Source organism: Lipotes vexillifer, unplaced genomic scaffold, assembly GCF_000442215.2.
Source record: "Lipotes vexillifer unplaced genomic scaffold, Lipotes_vexillifer_v1.1 scaffold572, whole genome shotgun sequence".
Classification (NCBI taxonomy): Eukaryota; Metazoa; Chordata; class Mammalia; order Artiodactyla; family Lipotidae; genus Lipotes; species Lipotes vexillifer.
The window spans coordinates 578529-605076 of record NW_006771270.1 but is presented as its reverse complement, the minus strand read 5'-3'; the positions used below and the strand labels follow the sequence as shown (position 1 = coordinate 605076).

Genomic DNA, 26548 nt, shown 5'->3' with positions numbered 1-26548 from the left:
CTTTAGAGAATGTATAGTCCTTTGGGTATTTGTCTACTCATTGGTTGCTTAGTCAGATGGAGTGTTTTCTTAAGTGCTCCTGAAATGCACAGCGCAGTTTTTATTTTGAAATCTCTCCTTCTGTCTTCTCTGCCTCTTCCATTACTTTGATTACCTTGATGGGACATTCAAGCTGTGCAGTCTTACCCTTTTATCTCCATAGCCTACAAAAGCCAGTTTGAAGATTAACTGTAGGTGAACAGGTAATTTATCTGCATGGCTAGAAATCACCCATCAAGATGAAACGCATGTCAACAAAGGCCCCCTAGACTTGGGGACCTGAAGGAAGGTAACTTAATCTTGTGGCATTTTTAGTGGAAACCAGGGTGAAAATTTAGGAAGTTTGACTTATTGGAGGCAGAGCATGAGTATGAGGGTGGAGAGACAGAGAAAGAGAAGGGGGCGGGGAGGGGGGAGAGAGAGGGAGAGAGAGAGAATGTGTGTGTATATTTGGGGAAGAGAAAAATTCAGAGCTATAGAGTAAATAAGAATTATGAATTAAGGTAATCTTCAAAGTTGAATTACAGAATCTTTTTTCTGAGAGGGTGGCTACTGGGGAATAGAACATGAGCTTACCAATTACTTCATTATGAAGCTCTTGGAGTTGTTTAGGTGATGGAGTTTGATGACAAGGGCCTTTTCCCTGCCCTTCTTCTGTATTAGCAGCACAGGGGAAAAAATGAAGAAACAGCTTTGTATAGAAAATCACACCCGTCGAATGGTTCCAAGATTTCCGTTGCCAGGTTTCTAAAGTGAACTGCCCAAGATAGCAGTTTAGTCACGTCGCTGACTTCCTTTCTCCCAATCTTGTCATCAGGTCATCAGGCTGTGTCCTGTCAGCTTTGGAGTGTTCCTTTTCCTTCAAAGTGGGCTTGTTACTTTTTCAGTTCCTGACATTTACTAATCTAGTATTTCATTGTGCCTGAGGTAGGCAGTTGCTGTATCCTTGATGTTGGCTACCTTTCTTCCTTTTTTTTGTTTTGTTTTTGTTTTGTTTTTTTAATTTATTTTTTATTTTTTGGCTGCTTTGGGTCTTCGTTGCTGCGTGCGGGCTTTCTCTAGTTGCAGCGAGCGGGGGCTACTCTTCGTTGCAGTACGTGGGCTTCTCACTGCGGTGGCTTCTCTTGTTGCGGAGCACGGGCTCTAGGCGCATGGGCTTCAGTAGTTGCAGCACGCGGGCTCTAGAGCGCAGGCTCAGTAGTTGTGGCGCACGGGCTTAGTTGCTCTGCAGCATGTGGGATCTTCCCGGACCAGGGCTCAAACCCAAGTCCCCTGCATTGGCAGGCGGATTCTTAACCATCTGCACCACCAGGGAAGTCCGCTATTGGATACCTTTGTGCACTATGAAGTATTATGCCACAGTGGATAATAAAGTGCCCAAATTATATTATAGAACAGATTCTGGTAACTGCAGCCCCGGGGACCAGCTTGGCTGGTGTGCCCTCCTGCAGCTTGGGGGTGGTTTTGCCACACAGTGCTGTGAAGCAGGTTGAGCCTCATTCAGTGCTGGTTCCTATATCTGGACACTAAAGTGGCTCGTTAAAGATTAAAGGGACTGCCCGGTTCTTCTGGCCCCAAGATGGAATGATCCCCGCCATGGCAACAGCCGCTATCTCCCAGGAGAGGCCATCTTATCCAGCAGGGTTGTGCTTCCAAATGTTACAATAAGCCTGCGGTAGATGATGCTGTGGTGATAAGTTGCCATTTAGGTACTCTTGACATATGAGCTATATAGCATCCCATGGTTTGAATTTCTGGGCAAAACTGCCTCATCAGGAAGTCAGAAGCCTCTACTTTCAAGCTGTGCCTTTGCGGAGGTTTTCTCCTTTGTTCTATTTGACTGTTCTGTTGAGTCAAATGAACTTTAATTTTCACAGTCATAAAAATTCCATTAAGCCCCTTGTACTGCATCCCAGGTGTGAAAATGTCTCAGTCTAACAGGACTGTGGGTGACAGCGAAAATCCTTAAGATAAGTAGTTAGGATAATTGCTTCTGGAGGCTTGAAGAAAATAATGGTCCAGTCAACAGAATAAATACAGTTCAATTGTTATATTCTTGATGGTTCTTGTGGGTGAGGGGACTAATGTCTAATACCTGCTCTGTGAGACTACTGTTCAGTTTGGTGGTATTCGGGGGAAAAAACCCCAGCTTTTCATTTTGGACTTCCCTCGTGGCGCAGTGGTTAAGGATCCACCTACCAATTCAGGGGACACGGGTTTGATCCCTGGTCTGGGAAGATCCCACATGCCGCGGAGCAACTAAGACCGCGCCACAGCTACTGAGCCTGCGCTCTAGAGCCCGCGAGCCACAAGTACTGAGCCCATGCACTACAACTACTAAAGCCCGCGTGCCTAGAGCCCGTGCTCTGCAACAAGAGAAGCCACCACAATGAGAAGCCCGCGCACCGCAACGAAGAGTAGCCCGCACTTGACCCAACTAGAGAAACTCCGCGCGCAGCAACGCAGACCCAACGCAGCCAAAAAACAAACAAACAAAAACTTTTCATTTTACAGTGCTTAGGGATCAGAGCTATGACCTGTCTCCCAAAACATGATCCAAGGCCTCTCTGTATCAGAATCACTTGGGAGAGGGAGATGCTTATTAAAAATTCCGATTCTAGGGGCTTCCCTGGTGGCACAGTGGTTGAGAGTCCGCCTGCTGATGCAGGGGACATGGGTTCGTGCCCCGGTCCGGGAAGATCCCACATGCCGCGGAGCGGCTGGGCCACTGAGCCATGGCCACTGAGCCTGTGCGTCCGGAGCCTGTGCTCCGCAACGGGAGAGGCCGCAGCAGTGAGAGGCCCGCAAAAAAAAAAAAAAAAAAAAATTCCGATTCTAGGGGCTCCTTCCACTTCTGCTAATTCAGAGTGTCTGAGAGACTGGGTTGGGAAGTGATGGTTTTCAATAAGCAGGACTGTTGATTCTTAAGTACCTCTAGGGTTGATTCTCGAGTATCCTAAAGTTTACTTCATTTTTCATGCCTAATTTCTGTGATTTATTAGGTGATAGCTACTTGGTTGACATTCATTGTCTTTTTTGAAGAGTAGGTACTCTAGTTTAAAAAAAAAAAGAGTTATAAGATCCCTGAACATCCAAGATTAGAATTTAGCAGTGTCTCTAATTATCAACAAAGTGAGAAAGCCACTGGTTCTTGGAAATTTGGGTTTATCAATTCACTGTCTTCTCAATCATAAAAAGGACGTGGGGGGAAAGAAAAAGGATATGGACATAAGTAAGATTAATTTTGTTAAAAAGAGGAAATGTGCAGTATTATTTAGGATGCTAGGAATGGGGAAGCAGGTAAAAGGAGGCTGTTGAGAGGAAAGAGTGAGATGGGGAAAAGGTTAAAGTAGTTTATAAACAGTAGAACATTTAAAACTTTAACTGAATTTTAAATTACCAAGTAATATTTGAATATATGCTTGTTGTAAAATGTATTCAAATACTGGTAAAGCTAAAATACCTCCTTGATCTGCTCCCATCGTGCTTCCCTCCCATATCTTTTTCTATGTATTTGGTAATTTTCTATGGATTTGGAAGACTACAGAATCTTAAGAAATGACTATTTTAATTTCTTTTGACACCTGCTTGTTGTTTAAAATGTTAAGAAATATCAGAAAACAAACCAAATATGGGCTATAAATGGCATTACATATTTCTGTTCAAGTAAAACAGTGGGTATGGTGTTTGCAAGATGTGTGTGTATATATACATGCATACATACATACTCGTACACAAAAGCATACATGCACACATACACATGTTAAATATCTCTTGTGACCACACATAAAAAGTTAAGTCTATATAGCTTTGGGTGTGAATTAACTTTGTCTGAGTTTTAAAATAATATATTAAAAAAAATATATATATATATATTGAAGGAACTTAAGCACAAAGCCACAATTATTTTATTTATTTCTCATACAGTGTCATATTCTTGGAGTTTTCATATAACCTTATAAAAGCTCAAGTGCCTGAAGCCATTAGTTCAAGTTTAGCATCTTTTTAGAGCTCTACATGTGTAATCCTCAGCCTTTCCCAGCTAAAAGAAGGAACTCAGATGGAGTATGGTTATATTCAGGGGAAACTGGAACTGTACAGAATCCCACAGAGGGAGACGATAATCTGAGCCTGCCCTCCTCACCTGCTGAGTGGTGCTTATCTTAGCAGAATTAGGAAGTTCTGATGCTTCTGTTGCGCTTTGCCTCATTTACATTTACTTCCTGGGCACAGTACCATCTGGATTTTCTCTTCCTCATTTAAAGTTTACTAATATAGAATGAGTCAGAAGCTTTGAACAGTATTCTATTTTTGTTTCCGTATTTGTCTCTACTGTATGTACCTTGAGAGTTGCTCTATATTAGGATGTTTGTGACTTATCATCAACTACAGAAATATTTTTTAAAGTGTGGTCTGTGAGATAATGGTTATCAACTGCTCTAAAGATGCTTTTATCATTTGAAAAAGACTAATTAACACTTACTGTAGGAAAACTTCTTTAAACACAGCTATTTTCTGGATAGGAAAACACTGAAGGGGAGGCAGTGAAAGAGGGAACATTTTATAAAACCTTCTAAAAGGCCAGTGTGGTTATCCTGTTGGAATAATGTAATTAAGGGGCATTGAGTTGGATAAAATAACTTTTTTTTTAAAACTAGCCCCGTGAAAAGGAATAGAATTAAATAGCATAGTTTTTAAACCCGCATTCTGACAATCTGCATGTACATTTGAACGAATCCTAACATTTATTGAATGACACGCTGGATTGGCAGCTACATCCGGAGTTGATGCCTTGAGAGACCTACCTGACAGGATGAACAAGGCTAGGTGTGGTGGCCTTGAATGCCCATGCTAAGGAATAGCTGATGACCATGGGAAATTTTGAGCAGGGAACAGAAGGATCTGATATGAACTTTAGTTTCATTCTTGTAGAATGAAAACATGGAGGAAGCAAGGACTTAATCTTTTGTTTTCTTTGTCTAGCACCATTGTCAGTTCTAGCCTGTCAGGGCAAATTCAATAATAATTAATAGCTGTTGATGAGCCAGTCATTCTAGAATCGATTTCTTTTTTTTTTTTTTTTTTTTTTTTCCTTGCGTTATGCGGGCCTCTCACTGTTGTGGCCTCTCCCATTTGCGGAGCACAGGCTCCGGACGCGCAGGCTCAGCGGCCATGGCTCACGGGCCCAGCCGCTCCGCGGCATGTGGGATCTTCCCGAAACGGGGCACGAACCCGCGTCTCCTGCATCGGCAGGCGGACTCTCAAGCACTGCGCCACCAGGGAAGCCCCGATTTCTTTTTTTAAAGACACCAATTATACTTGAACATTTGTTACTTTTTTAAAAAAATTAATTAATTTATTTTTGGCTGTGTTGGGTCTTCGTTTCTGTGCGAGGGCTTTCTCCAGTTGCGGCAAGCGGGGGCCACTCTTCATCGCGGTGCGCGGGCCTCTCACTATCGCGGCCTCTCTTGTTGCGGAGCACAGGCTCCAGACGCGCAGGCTCAGTAGTTGTGGCCCACGGGCCTAGTTGCTCCGCGGCACATGAGATCTTCCCATACCAGGGCTCGAACCTGTGTGCCCTTCATTAGCAGGCAGATTCTCAACCACTGCGCCACCAGGGAAGCCCTAGAATCGATTTTTTAATAAGCTGGCCAATAAATGAGAATTGACATAAATTTAAGGATTTTTCAAAAGTAAGTGTTAATGTGATTTTCACAGACTCCTATGTTCCTTAAACATCTAGTAGGTGTGATGGTGGATAACTTAGCTTTAGCATAGAGAATGTGGCAGCTGATTAAACAAACAAAACCCTCCTATGTATCTGTGTTAATTAGAGAACATGAGTTGTCTAAGGAAACAGAAAGGTCAGAGAAAGCCTGGTGGGGAAGAAGAACAGTGAGCCTGGTCAGAGCTGACAGAATTCACCCTAATGATTTGACCAGCTAGCCATGACTGGGCAGGTCCCCCCATGACTGGGCATCCTCTCACCCAGATGTTCTAATTTGTAAATGCAAAGTGACTTCTTTATCAGCCTCTTGGGGAAATCTCCAGAGCTCATGGACCTGCTACCTTCAGTAATCGTTCTGTCCTGAGCCCCAGGCTGTTTTCAGGTGATATTTCAGAAGGTGACTGACCACTGGAGCTTTTCTAGGTGACCAGCAGCCGGGGAACGAGGTTCACCTGCCCCCAGTAATCAGCTTTCGATTTAAAAGAAAAATCAGTGGGGCACCTCTTCTTTTCTAGGTTGCAGTCGATTGCGGTTGGCTCAGGCTGAGTTGTTTGGGAAATGAGTTTTGCCTGGCGTGAGTCAGCACTGCCCTGGGTAAACCGCCTGCTCTGTTGCAATCTTGCTTACCAAAGATACGTCCCCAGGCAGCACCATTCACTGCCTGAAAGCCGCTGCTGTTGGTTCCTGAGATGATCTCATCTGAACCCAGCTCCAAGGACCTCAGCAGCGGCAGGAACCGGAGGCAGCTTGCTTTCTGCCCTGGCCATGTTTTGAAACAGGCAAAATCAGGTAACCCCAGACTGTTTTCTCTTAGTGTCTTGAGCTAGATTGAGCTGATGCAGAAACTGGGAAGAGCCTTAGTCTTTAGAAGTGAGTCAACGTGTTATCAATTTGGGTATCTGAAAGTCCTTCAACTCTTTGGAGGGGATGTTAGGGGAAAAGTTTCATTTCCTTTGGGATCTGGATGTGGTTTTGGACCTAATAAGACCGTTTATTATATAAACCTTAGAGAAATCGAACAGGTTTACAGCTTTATCCATCTTTTGCTGTTGTAGTCTCTATTCTTTCTGTGTCTTGTGAGAAATAGTTTATTCATACTAAACCATTGTTAAAGGAAGATAGAGGGGCAAACATATTTGCTTTTCTGCTTAATAATTGTGACTCCTGAATTGTAGAAAGCACTGTCTTACCAGTGAGTTTCTGAGGTGTTATGAAGACCCTCCCCTCATTCTGTTCAGACTGCCGCCCTATCTCCTTCCTGCTCTTCACCTGTAAACTTCTGAAATCTTCAGCCTCAGCACCAGGCAGTAACCCTCCTTAAAGTTTGCTCTTTCCTGTGCCTTACAATTACCCCCAGGTGGTCCACGTTCACTCTACTTCAGGCCTTTGCACAGGCAAGCCTTCTCTGAGACACCCTGCCCCAGCTTAACCTGGCCAACTGGCTTAGCTGGCTGGAGCCTGAAAATCACTTCTTCCATGAAATCTCTTCTTACTCACCAAGACTGGATGAGTACTCAGGAGCATCCTGTGTCTCCTCGATCGTGGACTAGATTGAGAAGCAACACCTGTTTTGTTAGAATTATATCCATCGTACTTGGCACATAGTAGGTCCTTAGTAACGGTAGAATGAGCACGAGCCTCCACTGTACTACCTCAACTCGGATCCTCTTAGCAGCTCTTTGTTATTTTGTTATTTTGGCTTCTACCCCCATTACCCTCTTCCTGTTTTCCTGAAGATTACAAGTAGACTCCTGATTTCCAGGCCCAGTATTCTGGTCCTGATTTCAGCTTCCATCTTACTTAATCTCTGCCTAGCATTTGGCAGTATTGAACCATTCTTTTTTTTTCCCCAGCAGCCTTCTTTCTGTGGCGAGTATCCTTCCATTATTTATTCTCATTTTCTTTTGATTATCCCATAAGTGTCGAGATGCTCCAGGGCTTTGTCTTGGGTTTCTTTTCACTCTTTTCCCAGCCCCTTCCTCTAAGGATCTCAAATATGTCCATGAATTCAGCCATCCTCAGTATGTTTTACCAGCCCAGCTGTCTCTCCCAAACCTCAGATCCTTATTTCCAACTTGACAAATCTTGACAAGCTTTGTCCAACTTCACAAACCTACCAGGTTTTTCTTAAGTTCAACACGTACATAACAAGTCATTATCTCCACTACCCAGTATGTTATCTGCTTGTATTGCTGTATGTTTGAACTCTGTTAATTATGTCTACCAAATCTTCCTCTTCATTCTTTTTATGCCTCACATCTCTAAATATGATAAATCTATGGTTGCTAAACCCTCTTGATTATATTGGCGTACTGTTTGATGTGTGTCTTTTCTTCATTCCCACTGTATTGCTTTAATTTATCATAGGTCAAAAACTAGATATTTTGTTTAACCAGCCCAATGGCTTAAAATTTTATGTGTGAAGACTTTTAGGCGGGGCCTGCATTCTTCCAAGATCACAGATCATCACCATTCTCCCAGATGTTACACAACGAAGATGTCACATTTGACTTACTTTGCCTCCAGGAATTTGAGTTTGTAACTTCTGATTCAAAGCCTTATCAAATCTTGATTGTGCTTTTGTCACTGCACCATAGATCCTTCTCTGCTCCAACCTCTCATTGTTGTTGCCAAAGTTATGTTCCTAAAGGCCAAATCTAATCTTTTCATTCGCAACGTTTCAGAGTGCCATTTGTTCTGTTTCCTACTTAGCTGGATTGGGAAAGTCCTTCATAATTTGACCCTATCCTACCTGTTACTCATTTTATCTCCCTCTCCTTTTCCCAGCCATTTCTCTCCTCTCCAACCTCACTGAACTCTTCATTTTTCCAGTCCCTGGTTATACCACGTCCTTTTAGGACACTGTGCCGTTTCCTGGTGGTTCCCCCTCCTCTCTGACAGGCAAAGTGCTCATCCCCAGGAGACTTAGTTCATATGTGAGTCCTTCCCTGACTTCCTCCGGTAGTTATTCTTCCTTATTTGGACTTCCACAGCAGTGTCTGTCTCTTCCACTAGACTGTTGAATTCCTTCACTGGACCTGGTCCTTGACCTAGAGCTCAGCACCATTAGACAGTGGCTAAAGTGGGTCTCCAGGGTCAGACCACTAGTCTAAACATCTTTATTAGTCTTGGCAGTATTAGAAAATCCATAAGCTTTCTAGTTAGATGGCATGTTTTTGGTTCTTGTTTGATGAACTTGAGCCCATGGTGCCTATTCTGTATATGTCACCTGAAACCATCAGGTAATCATCCAAAGTTAATTTGAAGATTTATAGGACTTCCTGAAACCTAGTTCTAGACCATCACCTAATGTAGTATAGTACCTTACAAAATTATTCCCTTGTATCATTTTATTTGATACCTACAGTACCCTGTGTTGGGTAGGCTTTGGTATCCCTATTTTATCCGTTATTGTAAAGCTACTTCTGACATTGAAGCATACATTCTGGTAAGACTCAGAGGGAAAACATGTTTTTACACTGCTGTAAGCACCTGGTTTGTCTCTTTGTAGATAAATATACCTTGTTGGGTTCTACAGAAAAGGTGCCTTTGCTCAGTAGGTGAGTGCTAAAGGTCTTGTCTTTTGCAAGGCCACTTTATCTTCGAGGTGGAAGGAGGAGGTACTCAGAGCCTGCTTGGCCTTGGAGAGGCCTTGACCGTGGTTGGAGACCTTGATTGACATGAATGGTATGCCCACTCCAGCCTCTCAAGCTTTTCTGTTGTGCTTCAGATACCTAGAATTTGTTAAAATCTACCTCAATAGTGGAGCGTCAAACCAGGTTGATGAGTGAAGGGAGTCACCACAAAATGGAATAAGGTGAGTGTTAAGAGAAGAAGGGGTTTCACATTAATTCTAATAAGTGATTAAGTTTGTAGGGTAATTCACAACTTCTGGGGGGCTAACATGCCATATTGGGGACTGTGGAATTTGATTATAGAAAGGTGAACCAGGGAATTCCGTTGGCGGTCCAGTGGTTAGGACTCTGTGCTTCCACTGCTGGGGGCACGGGTTCGATTCCTGGTTGGGGAACTAAGATCCCGCATGCTGTGCTGTGTGGCAAAAATAAATAAATAACTAAATAAAAGTAAAATAAGAAAGATGAACCATAAGGGCTGGGACATAACATCTGTTAGATACTGGCATGTGGAATCCAATATTGGTCCCCCCAAACTTAAGAGAGGAATAAAAATGATTAAAAAGTTAAAAAAAATTCCTTATTGTTATACATTTTAAAAAAAATAGAAAGATTTTAGCCTAGAGAAGGAAAAGCTAAGGGATTACCATCTTTGAGTACAAGAATAGTTTTTGCTTGGGGATTTTGATTAATTGGTCTTCCTATATTTCAAAGATTTAAGAGGAAATGGGCTTAAATTGAGGGAGGAGTGATTTTAATGAATATGAGGAAGAGTTTCTTTTTTTTAATTAAAAAAATTTTTTTGGCTGCATTGCGTTGGGTCTTTGTTGCTCAGGTGGGCTTTCTCTAGTTGTGGCGAGAGGGGGCTACTCTTCATTGCGGTGCGCGGGCTTCTCATTGTGGTGGCTTCTCTTATTGTGGAGCACAGGCTCTAGGCGTGCGGGCTTCAGTAGTTGCAGCACGTGGGTTCAGTATATGTGGCTTACGGGCTCTAGAGCGCAGGCTCAGTAGTTGTGGCTCACGGGCTTAGTTGCTCCGTGGCATGTGGGATCTTCCCAGGCCAGGGCACGAACCCATGTCCCCTGCATTGGCAGGTGGATTCTTAACCACTGAGCCACCAGGGAGGTCCCAAGGAAGAGTTTTTTGATCATCAAAGTTGGGAAACATTTGAATGACTGCTAAAAGAGTGTTGAATTTCTGACTGTGTCAGTTATCTGTTACTGTGTAACAGATCACCCTAAAACTTTTCGTGGCTTCAAATGATAGTCATTTTATTGCTGTGATTCAGTGGATTAGTAATTCAGGGGCGAGGGCCATATTACTTTGTTCCACGTGATGTCGATTGGATTGGAGGATCCAACATGGCTTCACTCACGTATCTGGAGTCTGGGTGCTAACTGTTGGCTGGGACATTTTGGTTCTCCTCCATGAGGTCCAGCTCTCTCATGGAGAGATGGCCTCTCATCGCTCGTTAATCTAGACTGGGCTTCTTTACATGGTGGTTGGCTTCCAAGGGGGCCACAAAGCAGCTGCAGGGCCTCTTAAAGCCTAGGCCTGGAAGTCATACATACACTTCTGCCCCATTCTTTTGATTAAAGTAAGTCATGCGTGTAGCCCACATCCAAGGGGAGGGGATATGGACTCCACCTCTTACAGGGTAGAGTGTCAAAGTCACACTGCAAAAGGACATGCTGCATGGTTGGGATTATTGTGGCCAATATTGGAAACAATTTGCCACACTGACCTTAGAGATTTTAAATGAGATAATAATATATATTTATTGAGTAGGTAGTTTGGGCATATAGTTTACAAACTTGGCTGCATATCAGAGTCATCTGGGAGCTTTTTACAAGCATAGACTCCTTAGGTACTAGACCTGTGAATCAGTATCTCCTGGGGATGTTGACACATTCTTTGTCCTTTTAGGTAACTATCAGTAAAATGAGGCTGGGGTGAGAGGCAGAACAAGACAGATCCAGCTGGTATATATGAGGCAGAATGGTAGGTGCCTTAAGATAGGCCTGCTGGGGGTCTTCCCTGGTGGTCCAGTGGTTAAGACAGCGCTCCCAATGCAGAGGGCACGGGTTCGATCCCTGGTGGGGGAATTAAGATCCCACATGCCACATGGCATGGCCAAAAAAAAAGATAGGCCTGCTGGTCTCCTGCTTCCAGGACTTGGCGAAACCTCTGCCTGGCATGCTCCACCTTCCAGGCTGCCTAGTGTAAGTTACATCTCATCCAGTCAGCACATCACCAAAGGAGTGTTTCTTGATTCCTCGCTTATGTTTTCTCAAAGTTTCTAGCACTTTTTCCTTCATAGCAATTTTTAGTTTATAATTAAATATTTGTGTAATCATTTGACTGATATTTAATAGACAGAAATACGTCTGCTTTGCTTTCCAGTATCTTAACATAGTGCCTGCCTCATAAAAGGTACTCAGTAACTGTTGAATGAATAAGTGGTTGATTGAAAGCATGAATGAATGAAGTGATATTTGAATTCGAGTTTTTTTAAAACATATTTTAAAAATTAATTAATTAATTTAATTTTGGCTGCATTGGGTCTTCGTTGCTCTGCACGGGCTTTCTCTAGTTGTGGCAAGCGGGGGCTACTCTTTGTTGTGGTGTTCAGGCTTCTTATTGCGGTGGGTTCTCTTGTTGCGGAGCACGGGCTCTAGGCGTGTGGGCTTCAGTAGTTGTGGTGCGCAGGCTCAGTAGTTGTGGCGCATGGGCTTAGTTGCTCCACAGCATGTGGGATCTTCCCGGACCAGGGCTTGAACCCGCGTTCCCTGCATTGGCAGGTGGATTCTTAACCACTGTGCCACCAGGGAAGTCCTGAATTCGGTTTTAATGGATGATCAGAATTTTGGGCAGGTGGAGCAAACGAATGGGAAATTCATACTTCTGAAGCAGAAAGTGTGGGTTATATTGCTCATATAATTTCAGAAGATTGGAGGAAACTAGTTTGGGGAAAGATGAAGGGTTTGGTTTTGAGTGTCTTTGGTATGCTAGATTTAAAGTCTGGATATCTAGCAGGAATTTGGAAATGACTACTAAAACTGAAGCCTGAGATTGATTCCAAAGACTGAGGAATCTATTCATTCAACGGATACTTACCGAGCTTCCACTGTGTGCCAGACAACTGCACTGTAGGGAAGGTGAGCTGAAGTCTGATGGATAAGGAGCTGGCTTTGTGAAGAGCTGTGGAGGATGTTCCTGGCAGGAAAGGAACCACAAGTGTGCAGGCCTTGGGGGCAATAAATGATTTTTTTTTTTTTGAGGAAGTCAAAATAAAAGGAGACCACCAAGGGCCTCGAGTGAGGTGAATGGGGGGTAGAGGGTGATGGGGGGGCTGTGGCATGAGGTAAAGTAGAAGAGGTAGGCAGGGCTCACATCACATGGGGCCTTTGTGGGCCGTGTAGTGAGTCTCGGCTTTACAAAAGGGCATGGTGGGAAACCACTGAAGGGTTTAAAGCAGGAGAGTAACAGGTGTGCGTGTGTGTGTGTGTGTGTGTGTGTGTGTATTTTTTTTTTTGGCCATGCCACGTGGCTTGCGTGATCTCAGTTCCCCCACCAAGTTTTTTTTTTTTTTTTTTTAAGATGTTGGGGGTAGGAGTTTATTAATTTATTTTTGCTGTGTTGGGTCTTCGTTTCTGTGCGAGGGCTTTCTCCAGTTGTGGCAAGCTGGGGCCACTCTTCATCATGGTGCATGGGCCTCTCACCATCGCAGCCTCTCTTGTTGTGGAGCACAGGCTCCAGACGCGCAGGCTCAGTAGTTGTGGCTCACGGGCCTAGTTGCTCCGCGGCATGTGGGATCTTCCCAGACCAGGGCTCGAACCCATGTTCCCTGCATTAGCAGGCAGGCTCTCAACCACTGCGCCACCAGGGAAAGCCCCCCCCACCAAGTATTGAACCCAGGCCACAGCAGTGAAAGCCTGGAATCCTAACCCCTGGACCACCGGGGAACTCAGGCAGAGTATAGTTTTTAAAACAGAAGTTTACCCTGACTACTGTGTGGAGAAAAGAGAGTGGCAAAGAGGGGGCCAGTAAGGAGGTGTTTGCTCTAGTTTTTGAGAAAGATAATGGCATATAAGTCAGGGTGTGGCTGTGGACATAGGAGGGATGTTTGCAGGATATATTTTAAAAGTAAAACCAGTAGAATTCACTAGAGAAGGAAAGGAAGAATGGTTAGTCCAGCGCCCTAGAAGATATTTAAGGGGCAAAAGGAGGAGCCAGGGAAGGACAGGGAGGAAAATATGTCTTTAAAGGAGAGTCAAGCTATTGCACTTTCAGTGGGAATCAAAGGGAAGAAGATAGGTCATCGGCATATAAGGAGGTCGTCAAGGTTTGATGTAGGAAAAAGCCGTGCATTTAGCCATCACAAGATCATTGGTGACCTTGGAGAAAGGGCTTTCAGTAGATTGGAGCACAGTTCATGAACAAGTATGTGACATGGAAGTGAAGCAGAGCACCAGCTATTCTATGGGGGAATTGAAGAGAAAGGGAGACCGAGCTGAGAGCTCACTTTGTGCAAACTTGTACAGAGATGTATGTGTGTAGAGGCAGGTTTTCTAAAAACTGTAATGGACCAATGTTCACTGAGCATCTTCTCTGTGCCAGTCACTGTGCTAGGAGCTATACCAACTCTATTCTATTTATCTTTGTCTTGAACCAATTTCCATAAAAGTGTAGTGACCTCCAAAATGAATTTCCAAATTCTAGGGACATATGGAACCTTTCTTTGGGGTATGGGAAGAAATTATTAGAGCTAAGTTTTTCTACATTTTTATGTTACCCTTTGAAATTTCTTTTTAGTGTTCTGCTTTATATAGAACACAGTATATTTGTGTAGTAGTACTTGTCTAATTTGCTGTTAAATATAGATACATTGGAGATGTACTAATTTTTTTTTTTAACTAATGGTCAAAAATGGTGGATTCTACTGGCCCGGTGAATAAAGGGGAGGTTTTGAGATGGAAAGAAAAGAAGAGGTAGAGAGAAGGGTGGGAAATTAACATGCCAGTTAGTCTGCACATTGTTTTAAACCTCTTAAGAACCCTGTGAAGTTATTTTCCCCCATTATACAGATAAGAAACTGAGGTCTGGAGAAATTAACTTGTCTGAGGTCACACAACCAGTTAAGTGATGGAACTGGAATTTGAAACTGGGTCTGTTTCACTTGAAAGCCTTATCACCTCGCTTATTCTTCCCCTTCTTCTTCTGCTTACTGCTCTTTCATATTTTTCCATTTAATTCTCACAGTGATTCTACAAGGAACAGATTAGAATACCTGTTTTGCAGTTGAGGACACTGAGGCACAAATGAAACAATCAGCGCATGGTCACATATCTGGTCTGTGGCACCAGCTGGACTCCTGACCCCAGTGTTCCCCACTGCACCACCATTGCCTCTCAAGTGGACAGGGCCCAGTTGAATTGTTTTGGTAAAGTAGGAGAGGAGGTTTCTAGTTATCTGACAAAGAAGGAGTGGAAGAGGGGATAGGGTTTGGAAGATTACTTAAGAGTAACAGTTCCAATTTTTTTGAGCTATTACTCTGTTGTTAATTACCTCAGTTAGGTACTTCTTTTTACAGATTTGGAAGATGAAGTTTAAGGAAGTTAAGTACCTCAAATACCTCGACTGAGATCACACAGGAAGAATTTGAGTTGTGTCTAACTCCAGGCCCTATGTCCTAAATCCTGCACAACACTGCTCTTTGGAAAGTTGCTATGAGACATCAACTAGAGATGAATAAAAGATTTCTGAGCCCATTGATGGCTTGGTCCCAGTTGTATTAATTTGTTGGGAGCCCAGTAAATAAAGACTTGTGATTTTTCTGTAATACTTGGTAGCTCAGGTATGGAGAGATTGAGGAAAGGAGGGGAAGAAAAGTGTAGAATAAGAATTCAGTAAATCAGAAGAGGGCCTCAGGGTGCAGCAATGGCAGATCACAATGGATTGTGTTGTTAAGAAAAGTCGTGTTTGAAATTCATTCTTATGATAAATATTTATTGTGGTTCTGTTTGATGCAGGGTATTTTGGGATGTGGCAAAAAAAAGAATGCAAAGATGGACAAGATGGGATCTTTGACCTGTAGAAGGTTAGAGAGGGAGATAAAGTGTTTCACCACAGTGCATGATTGGAGGGTATGAGAGAGGTGGAAGGTAAGGAGAAGTATTGAAAAGTATCATCCACGTTGGCTTATTGTAGATTGAGGGTGGCATCAGGTAGGACTGGTCTGCTGGGTGCCATCTAGCTTCTCAGGAAGACCTCTGAGGATTTTGGTCCCTATGTTTCAGGTCTGGTTCTTCTTAATGGATTTTGCTTTGTACCTGGAAATGATCAGTCTTTTGGAGACAGGATCGTGTTCAGACTTGAGTGACTGTGCTCAGAGTGGAACGCCAATTTTTATTTTAGAGTGGATTCCTTTCCTGTTGACTGGATCCTGGATTTTGCTAGGACATTGCTGTTAAATATCAAGAGATCTGAAAAATGAAATTTAATAATATCAAGCTAGCTTTCGTGAGCATGGAATAATGTAACAGGATAGTTGGTAGGAGAGAACACAGTTACAAAAAGGCTAAGATTATTTTATTTTTTATTTATTTATTTTTTTGCCATACGCGGGCCTCTCACCACCGTGGCCTCTCCCGTTGCGGGGCACAGGCTCCGGACGCACAGGCTCAGCGGCCATGGCTCACAGGCCCAGCCGCTCTGCGGCATGTGGGATCCTCCCAGCCCGGGGCACGAACCCGTGTCCCCTGCATCGGCAGGCAGACTCTCAACCAGTGCGCCACCAGGGAAGCCCAAGGCTAAGATTATTGATTGCTCGCTGTATGCCAGGTATCGCACTAAGTGCTTTGCATACAGTAGGACATTTAATTCTCCCAGTGGTCCTCCTGCAAAGTAGGCACAATTATCCTCAGTTTTCAAATGAGAAAACCAAGGCTCTGTCCAACCTAGTAGGAGGCTGAACTGAGATTGGAACCAAGTCCCTCTGACTCCAAGAACCCATATACCCCTAACTGCTACTATATGCTGTTCCCATTTAAGCTTCATGAAGGAACCTTGTCCCATCACAGAGAAGGTGGCATGTCGCCTCGCTGCAGTGTTTCTCTGCCTTGGGTGATTCTGGAGTCAATGTGGCCCCCTCTATTTTTTCTACATTTTTCTAAGTTTCTTTTTTGACCACACTTTGATGTGGTCACATTCTTTGTTTAAATATATTAATGCCATCATCCAAGCCTTTTTTTCCTCTTCTCTTCTTGCTTTTGGTTTGGAAGACATTGTGTCTCTTTGGAGGGACTCTGTGTATCTTCACACATTGATTTTGTGTTGATCTTATTACCTTAATTTTATGGGTTAAGTTATGAGATTCCTCCAGCTCCTAACTTGTCAACCTCCCTCCCCACCGCCCCGCTCCCCTTCCTTCCCCACTGGATTTAAGTTCAAATTCTGAGTCTGATTTTGGAATACTCAGTCTGGCTCCAATCCAGCTATCCAATTTAGCCATGGCTCTCTGGATCGTTAGCTATTATTATTACCATCTCTCCCTTCATGCCCACTTATGTCTCAAGTTAAATCTAGTTACTTACTGAAACGATATGTCCTTGATTTCCTACTTGCGTGCCCTTGTTTCTGTTGTGTTTTTGGCTTGAAATGTCATTCTTCCTATGAAGCCTTCTCTGATCCCTCACTGGGAGTAATCATTTCCTCCTCTGAGTCTCACAGTGGAGGATTCTCTTATGTCTCCTTTATGGCACAGCACACTTTCTGCCATATATTTCAACTGTTTGTGTACATGCCTTTATCTCTCCTACTAGACCATAAATTCATTGAGCAGAGCTATCTGGTTGACCTTTGTATCTCCTCTAGAGTCTAGTTCCATTCCCTGCACATAGTAGACATTGGATAGCTATTGGATGAATGGATAACAGAATTTCAGATTTAAGTTTTTACTCACTGGTTTAGATATTTTTCCCTCTTGTTTGCTTCCCTTCTTCCTTTTCCATTTCCTTTTCTTATTTCTTTTTTTGCACTGACTCATCAAACTCGTCTTCGCCACTCCCTTTTCTTACCCAGATTTGCCTCATTCTTTCCCCATTAGCAGTCACTGTGTGGGAGGGAGTACCACATGTTGCTGGTCAATTTTCTCCATCCTTTGTGGGTCTATTCACTCCAGGAATCATATGACCAGCATGAGAACCAAGTGGTAGATTACATTACCATCTTAATAAAAAGACCACGTGTAAAGAAGAGTCTTCAAGGTTTGTTAGTATATTGCTTTCAATTGGGAAACTTTCTGATCCACATTTCAAGGGAAAGGGAAAAAAAATCCTTGGGTGCTTGGGAAGCAGATCAAGGTAGATTCACACTGCAGGATGTGGGATGTTAGAGGAGGCATCTTATTTGAGCGAAGGAAAGCAGGAAGCCATAGCATCTTCTGCTAACTGTTACTGTTAGATTCCTGCATTTCTTCTACAGCTGGAAGAAACATTAGAGATTAGGGTAGTGCAACCCTCCTATTTTCCAGATGAGAAAGCGGACCCAAAGAGGCTAAATAACTTGTGCATAAAAACTGGGATATTCGTTGCCCAGTGTTTATTCCCAACACTGAATGTGGCTTGGAAGAACCACTACCTCTTTGAAAACAATGGAAGTTTGGCTTGAAGTGGAGGCTTCAGGTCTCTAAACTGAAGGCTTTTGCAGTGCTGAAAAGTAGACTGAGGTTGGTAGCAGGTTGGATTGGGGACAGTGTTCACCAGAAGGGCCCTGTTAACTGCTGTGATCTCTCTGCGTGGTTCCCTTCTGGGGATCTGCTCACTGGGGACTGGCTGACAGAGATCTATTCCTTCTACATTTGAAAGGAGGCCAACATTTAATAATAAAAACATTTCCAATTTTTCTTGCTCTTTTTCCCAGCCCTCATATTCCAAATTTTGTTCCAGGCTTAATTTTCTTATCTCAGCACTATTTGTATTAAGTTTTTATTGTTTACTGTAGGTCAGATGTCAGTATGAAGCATGGGAAATCCAGAAAGTGTCTTAGAGGCTCATGATTGGTTTTTGGTCCTTTTTAGGTGCATCTTTTACCTGACTCGTGGAACTATGCATTTTGTTGTCACTGAAATACTGTCCAGTGAACCAGTGGTTGGCAGATGTGAAAGGTTACCTATTTGAGGCTAGGGAGCAGCCCTCTAAAGAGATCAGACAGCCCAGAACAGGAAGTCAAGTGCAAACAGGATGTGCTTGTCTTTACTGTAACTTGTATGCCTGTGTTTTGAAACTTGGTGTGGTTAATAACTCAAGACTTCTAATAATTGAGCTTGGCTGAAGAAGTGTCTGCTTCTGGTTTGAAAAGGAGATAAAGCAACAAGACCTTTACTGCGCTTGCCTTTATACAGGTGCAGATCTTTCTTTTGGGGATCAGGTCATTCTTTCTTCCTGATACGTGGTGGTGTTTCCTAGTTTACACCATATTGCATCCGTATATTTTATAAAATGAAACCCCTGAATTGACTGCTAGTCTGTTACCTTTGGTAGATGCGGGATTCAAGCTGTGCTTGCTTATTTATTTTTTAATAACGATAGGAAATTTTAGCCTCTAATTCACTAGCCTTTTAAATTACACTTTCCTTTTATTGAATTCCAGGATTTCTAGCCCAACTTTTGAGTGTTTCCTGAGCAAGGTAGTTCACAAGTGACCCTGGGGTCTTTTTAGCCTTTGAAATTTTCCTCCGTCGTGGAGGCTGGATCTAATGGCAACTGCTGAACTGTTTTGTACCTAGGTGAGTTTCTGGAGAAGATTAAGTAATTTGCTTGGGGTGGGGTGGTACCCAGCCGGTAAACAATCTTTGGAACCCCTGTTTTCTGGACCCCACCCCTACCCCCCGCCATTCTTTCTTGCTTGCCACTGTGAAATCTGCTTTATTATGTCTATTAGGGAGTAACCTTGGGGTCTTTGTGGATTATTATAACTGCTTGAGTTATTTCAGAGCAATGATGGTCTCAAACCATAAACTAATGAGTACGGGGCAGGTAAAGGTTTGGGTAATGTTTTTTTGTGCATCCCGTGCCCCTGCCCCATTGCAAAGGATACTATCCTCTGCCACTTTATAATTCCAGGAGCGAATGGGTGAAGTAACAGCACATCACAACATCCCTGAAAACAGCAGTTCTTCCGGGTATCAGCACAGGTGGCTTTTTTTCTTGGATCTGTCAAGGAGTGGTGAATATGAGGCAGTTTGCACTGTGTTGTGGATATATAGGCAAAGAATAAAACCTGAAGACCTGGTAAGCACAGGTGTTCTTCACGAGGAGATAATATGGTGTGAATATAAAGGTTTTCTTTGTGGTATTGGGTGAACTAGAAATTTCCATTTCTGCTTCTTGGGATAGATACTGGGCATATCATATCCTGGCAGGAGCAGAAAACAGAAAGTCAGCATAATTTTCAGATTGAGGTCAAACATCAAACCAAGCCCAAAGGTCTTTGGGAGGAAGGGGTTAGTCTGGATTTATCCCCAAATCCCATCTGACTTCAGTGCAGTGCAAATAGTTACGGAGCACCAGGTAGGGCCTAGAATGTTCCATTCTCTGAATTTGGTGAACAAGAGGGGTTGAGGAGCTAAGGGACAGTCTAAGCTGTCTGGGCTGCAGGAAAAGTGACAAATTTATTAGCAGTGGAGTAGAATTGGAAAGAAACAGCCTAGGGCTGCATTGTGGAGAAACCACTTCTGACCACCTCACAGAAAAGTTCTTCAGACATTATAAAATTAAGAGCTGGTGGGAGGGGCCTGGAGTCTTTTAGTTCTTGGAGGATCTTTGGAAAACTAGATGGAGCCTGGTTAAAGGTATCAGCGTTTTTTGTTTGTTTGTTTTTTGTTTTGTTTTTTTAAATAGAGGATAGAGCAGATAAATTGTCACATTAAAGAACCTTAAAAAAGATTTTCTTAAAATTATTTATAGCCAACTTTTCTGGGCACCTATTATGTGCTAAGCTGTAGAAATGCTTGTTATTTTAATTCTTTCAATTACCATTTTCAGTGAAGCAGGCGGGTTCTGTTGTTTTTGAGGAAATTAAAGGGATTAAATAGCACCAAAATCTAGAGTCTTTGTTCCTTCCACACCCAGTACATTTGGCTACATAAAGAACATCATTTTGATCCTAGGCAGACTCCCCGTCCTGAAGCACTGCCTTTTCCTAGGGTAAGGAGTACCACAAACCCTCTTACCTAGTTCCTGTCTCCTTGAACGTTTTTTTATCATGGTTACCCATTTGTCAGTCACTGTCATAGTGTCTACTGAAAGCAGCTTCTTCAATCAGAAGGTCCAGACAAGCTTATCTGGTAAATCCTGTTCCCTGTAGAAGAGTACGAGGAGGATCAGTCTTTTTATTCTTGAGGGGCTTTGTCATCAGTTTTGATGGAAGAAGGATCTCGGGATAATTAAACTGCAGGTCCGTTTATTCTGTTTTCAGTGTTGTTAGAAGACTTCACTCTGCACTGCTTTCTTCCCTGATTGACTTGCCCTTTGGGGCAGAATGCCTGGGCTGCAATTAAATGTGTAGGTTTCTCTGCTGCACTGTTCAATCTGTCATCTCTCCTAAATGCCACACAAAGAAGCAGCCATTTAATTGGTCAGACCCCGAGGGTGATACTTTGGCACACCCCCATTGGTTAGAATTACTTTCCCCTGAACTTCAGAGCAGATGCTGAGGTCCCTCTGCAGATATTTGTCATGGACTAGTTGGAAGCAGGGAGTTTCCAGGAACATTTATAATTTGTGTTTATTAAGTATGTTTTTCAGTTGTTTACAACAGTTACCACTGCAGGAAAAAAGAGCTCATTTGTTACTGGTGCAAAGTAGAAATCTCTCTCCTTTTCCCCTTCTTCATGTTGTCTTTGTAACACTCTATGCCCTGAGGCCCTCTGCTGTTCTGGTTCTCACAGCCTTTGTCCTGTTTCTCTCCCACCTGGCTTGGGGCTGTGCGCCTAGTAGCCACAGGCAAAGCTCTGCTTGGACCTGTCTATCTGGTTGAGGTCTGTCTGTTTGATTTCCAGCATTTCTTTTCTCTGTTCTCTTGCTTCTCCGTTTGCTGTTTTCATCTTTATTTGTATTCTTTGCAGTTTCATCGCAGCACCATTTCAAACCACAGCCTCCAGGAGGGCCCTGATGCCTTCTGTGCCTTTTGATGCAGGCGAGGGATGGAAGTGACTGACAATCTTGTACATCTTTGAGGCGCTCCCTTTCTGGCTTTTTAATGCTGTAAGAACTGACAATCGTTAACATTTTTCTATTACTTTTAGCAGGTCAGTCTGTTCCTGTTCCTGTTCCTTCTTTTTCAAGCAATCTTAGCAGACGCTTAAATTATTTTCAGCATGTGTGAGGTAGGCAGTGTTACTATGACATCTTTCCTTAAAAGGATTGCTGTGGTTCTGTGGGTTTAAAACCCGTAATTTGCTCATCACCCTGGAATCACAGTTGTGGAGTTTTCAAGAATGAATGTCTGTCCCTCCCCCCAGTTTTTAAAGCACTAATGCTGTTATCATTAGTAAGATTTCAACAAATACCTGGTGATCACGTTTGCCTGGCACTGAGGTTGGAAATAAAGCTGTAAAATGACTTGCTCTTGTTTTCTGTTTCACCTTCTGCTCCCTAATCACTGGAGAAGAATACTTTAGAAAGAATCATACGAATTGTTAAATGGTTGCTTAAATGCGGTCCTGCCAGAACACTCATCCCCTTAGAATGCACTCGCCATGCCACGCTACGCGGGGACCTTGCCTGGTTTTGTTCCTTTTGGAATCGCCAGTGGCAGGAAGAGGGCTGAGCAGATGAATGAATGACAGTTATCCGGAGGTGTTCAAGATGCTATGAGAGCACAGACAGGGCCCAGAAGGTTTTGCTGAGGAAGTAGGTGCCACACGAAGGAGGTGGGGTGGGAGCAGGGGTCGAGGCTGAGAGAGGATCTGGAGGAAGGTTCCTGAGGCCACAGTAAGCTTGGCAATTGGGAACTGAGGCATAGCAGGGTAGCTGGAGCTGAGAGCAAGGAGGGTGGGGCCCTGAGCTCTGATGATTGACTTTCATTATTATTATTTTTATATCTTTATTGGAGTATAATTGCTTTACGGTGGTGTGTCCGTTTCTGTGCACAGCAAAGTGAATCAGCTAATAAGTATACGTATATCCCCATATCCCCTCCCTCTTGAGCCTCCCTCCCACCCTCCCTATCCCACCCCTCTAGGTGGTCACAAAGCACCGAGCTAATCTCCCTGTGCTATGCGGCTGCTTCCCACTAGCTATCTATTTTACATTTGGTAGTGTATGTATGTCCATACCACTCTCTCACTTTGTCCCAGCTTCCCCTTCCCGCCCGGTGTCAAGTCCCTTCTCTACATTTGCGTCTTTATTCCTGTCCTGCCACTAGGTTCATCAGTACCTTTTTTTTAGATTCCATATATGTGCGTTAGTATACGGTATTTGTTTTTCTGACTTACTTCACTCTGTATGACAGACTCTAGGGCCATCCACCTCATTACAAATAACTCAATTTCGTTCCTTTTTATGGCTGAGTAACATTCCATTGTGTATATGTGCCACATCTTCTTTATCCATTCATCTGTCGATGGACATTTAGGATTTTCATTATTATTTAATGGTTACCAGTGAAAACATTTCTTAAAAGGGGGCTAATAGAGCATTAGTTGTACTTGAGACAATTAAGTCAGAAACCCCTCTCTCCTCCACTGGACCAACACAGGTGGGCAAGAATAGAAACTGAAACGGATCCCAAATATCGCAGAAGGGCTTTACCTCTAGGAAGTGGGCATCTGTCTGGAGCACTGGTACCCTGAGGTTGTAGGAAGTAGGAAATGCAGATGCCTTTCTGGATGTGTAAACTAAAATTCTGGATTCCCAGGAATGGCTTTTCTGTGTATGGTGCCTTTCACAAGGTCCTCAAGTGTTGAAGGTTGGCTTGGCGGGTAGGTACCCCTTTGGGCGTCCCTAGAAGGGAGCAGGAACCAGTAAGAAGCGCTCCCCACCGCTGGCCGCTTCAGGCGCTTTCCCTGGTCTTCTCCCAGTCGGTCCGTTAACCTTGCTCTCCCAGCGCACAGGCCCTTGAAGCACTGGTGCTGAGGGTGGGGCATGTGGATGCTGAAAGCAGCCACCTCTTTCTGGAGGACCACAAATGACTCGAAGGACCTGGACTTACGTCCCATCGCCCTCTAGTTGTGTGACCCTGCTGTGGTTACCCAACCCTCTTGAGGTCCAGCCTCTTCATTTACAAAATAACCATTTAAATTCTGAGTTTGGAGGCAGCATTACTGTATTAAACGAGACAGTAGATGGACATGTAACAACTCACTTGGCACATGTTAGGTGTTTTGTAGTGATTTTGCTTTTTCCTTAAAAAATAAAAATTTCTAGGATCATCTGAGAAAGGGCTTCAGGACCCCAGAGTCTGAATAACTCCCCCAGTTTTCCCCTTGCCTGTGCCTGAAATACCAGCACAGGAGATCCTCTCTCTCACCCGAAGCTTTGAACATTTGTATAGAAGTGTAACGCAGGGGTGGGAGGAGAGAGGAGCCAGGCCCCAGTGTCTCTGAAGTCTTCCCACACGTCTCAGTGTGAATGGAGCTCTGGAGAGAGGCAATCCTCGTTGGTCCCGTGCCTTAGTCTAGTGCCTACTGTTTACTGAACGTCTAGTACTGCCTTCCACCCCTTATGTAAAACTGGAAAGCCCAGTAAGGCTGCTCTCTCCATACTGAGCGCCAACTCTGTGTCCAGCCTGGGGGACGCAGGTAAGTGTCTTCCTGTTACAGTGAAGCTCAGAGAGGCAACTTTCTCAAGCTCCTTCAGTGACTCACTGTTAGGGCCAGGATTTAAGGTCAAGTCTGACGGAATCGAAAACCAAAGTAAAACATATTTGGGAACTTTATTGTTTTAATATATATTTTTTTACTGTTCCATTTTCTAAAAATTTAGCCCTAAAAGAAAATTCTTATCTAGGAACGATACATTATCCATTACCCACATCTAAAGGACTGCGTTGGACGATGGAAAACATCCATTAGGCTTTAAAGCCTTTGGGAATGCTCCAGCTTTGAGAAAGCTCCCCTGTTTATGTCCAGCCTATACACTACCCCAGCAGGGCTGTTGTTCTAATTCAGGCCTTGGGGTTCTAAAGTTTTCTAAAGTTCCACAATATACTTGTCTCCTCTGTGACTTAGGTGTTCTGAGTTCTTCATTCTAAAATAAATATCTCAGAAATAATCTCAGTACCACAGAGAACATGCTTCCTTGTCCCACACCTGGCAAGGGAGACCCGTCTGTAGTATGGTTGACTCTGGCAGTTGCCTTACTTACAAATGCCACAGTCACCCTATTTTATGCTCATTGTGTTGTCACCAGCATTTTAAATCTTCCCCCTCTGAGGTGGACCCCTCAGGCAGCTTTCCTGGAAAATTCCAGTTGCGGCTCTGAGATTCTGTTTTACATTAAAGAGTTTTGAGGGAGTTCAAGTTTCTTTCCAGACTAACTTCTTTTAAAAAATAAGCAACCTTCCAAGTTGAGAGACGATTTTAAATTTCAGGTGAGTTCTTCAGATAATGACTGTGTCTTTATTGTGTGGGTGATGTAATCAGCTGTGTCATAGTCCCCATCCAGCCCTGTCCCTTGGGTGGTAGGAAACTCGGGCCCTGTGCGACCAGAGGGAGAGAGGGACCTTGGGCTTGCCAGTCAATAGTTGTTATTGAACAGCTGAGCTGTTGCCATTTTAGACTTGTAACGTATAGTTTAATGATAATTTATTTTGTTTTGCTATTTATGGAGCACTTACTGTAGGTTAGGCACTTTGTTAGGTTAGGCACTTCTCATCCCTACAGTAACCTTCCAACAGGGGAGGTGTTACCCTCTTATACAGGTCTTATACAGGACTCAGAAAGCTTAAGTAGCCTGCCCAAGGTTAGCTACCTTTGTTTTTTAAGTTTATTTATTTATTTATTTATTTATTTATTTATGGCTGCCTTGGGTCTTTGTTGCTGCGCGTGGGCTTTCTCTAGTTGCGGTGAGCAGGGGCTACTCTTTGTTGAGGTGTGCGGCCTTCTCATTGCGGTGGCTTCTCGTTGCGGAGCACGGGCTCTAGGTGCGCTGGCTTCAGTAGTTGTGGCACGCAGGCTCAATAGTTGTGGCTCACGGGCTTAGTTGCTCCACGGCATGTGGGATCTTCCCGGACCAGGGCTTGAACCTCTGTCCCCTGCATTGGCAGGCGGATTTTGAACCGCTGGGCCACCCGGGAAGTCCCGCTACCTTTGTTTTAGATAAAGAACTTTTTCGTAGTCACTTTATGTCACTGTAAATATTGGCAAAATGCTTTGGGCCCTAAGCAGAGATAACTAGTACTTGCCTCATGGGCTGTATTGATACAGATGAGGTTCCTGCCCTTGGAGTTTATACTGTAAACAGACAGATATAATTACAGATTATGATCATTTTCCCAAAGGAAACTGAAAGGGCAATGAGCGAGTGTGTGACTGGGGAGGACTCCTCTAAACAGGTGACGCTTGAGCAGAGGCCTGAGGATGAGAATGAGCAGTAGCGGCAGGGGAGCAAGTGCAGGGACCCCGCGGCGGGAGGGAGCCTGGTGTCCTTGAAGAGCTGAAAGCTCACAAGGCGTGAAGCTTAGTAAGTGGTCGGGAAAGTAGCAGGACATGAATTGGGGAAGTGGGCCGGGGCTGGTGGCATACGTGGGGTCTTTTAACCGTGTAAGGAGTGGGAATTTTTTTTTAACATCTTTATTGGAGTATAATTGCTCTACAATGTTGTGTTAGTTTCTGCTTTATAACAAAGTGAATCAGATACACATATACATATATCCCCATATCCCTTCCCTCTTGCGTCTCCCTCCCACCCTCCCTATCCCACCCCTCTAAGGGGACACACAGCACCGAGCTGATCTCCCTGTGCTATGCGGCTGCTTCCCACTAGCTGTCTATTTTACATTTGGTAGTGTATATATGTCCATGCCACTCTCTCACTTCGTCCCAGCTTACCCTTCCCCCTCCCCAAGGAGTGGGAATTTTTTTTTTTTTTTTTTTTTTTTTTTTTTTTGGGTTCCGGGGCTTTCCCATTTCGTGGCTCTCTCC

The 26548-nt window shown here is 43.7% G+C and overlaps 1 protein-coding gene across 1 annotated transcript in view; it reads left to right on the top strand.

Moving 5' to 3' along the window:
- The first annotated feature begins 6456 nt into the window (after positions 1–6456).
- The window catches only part of RFFL (ring finger and FYVE like domain containing E3 ubiquitin protein ligase), a 47264-nt gene continuing 27172 nt past the window's right edge, over positions 6457–26548 (top strand). The window contains exon 1 of the mRNA XM_007446583.1: positions 6457–6556. Within this exon, the coding sequence (XP_007446645.1) occupies positions 6457–6556 (100 nt within the window). The remainder of the gene's footprint in view (positions 6557–26548) is intronic.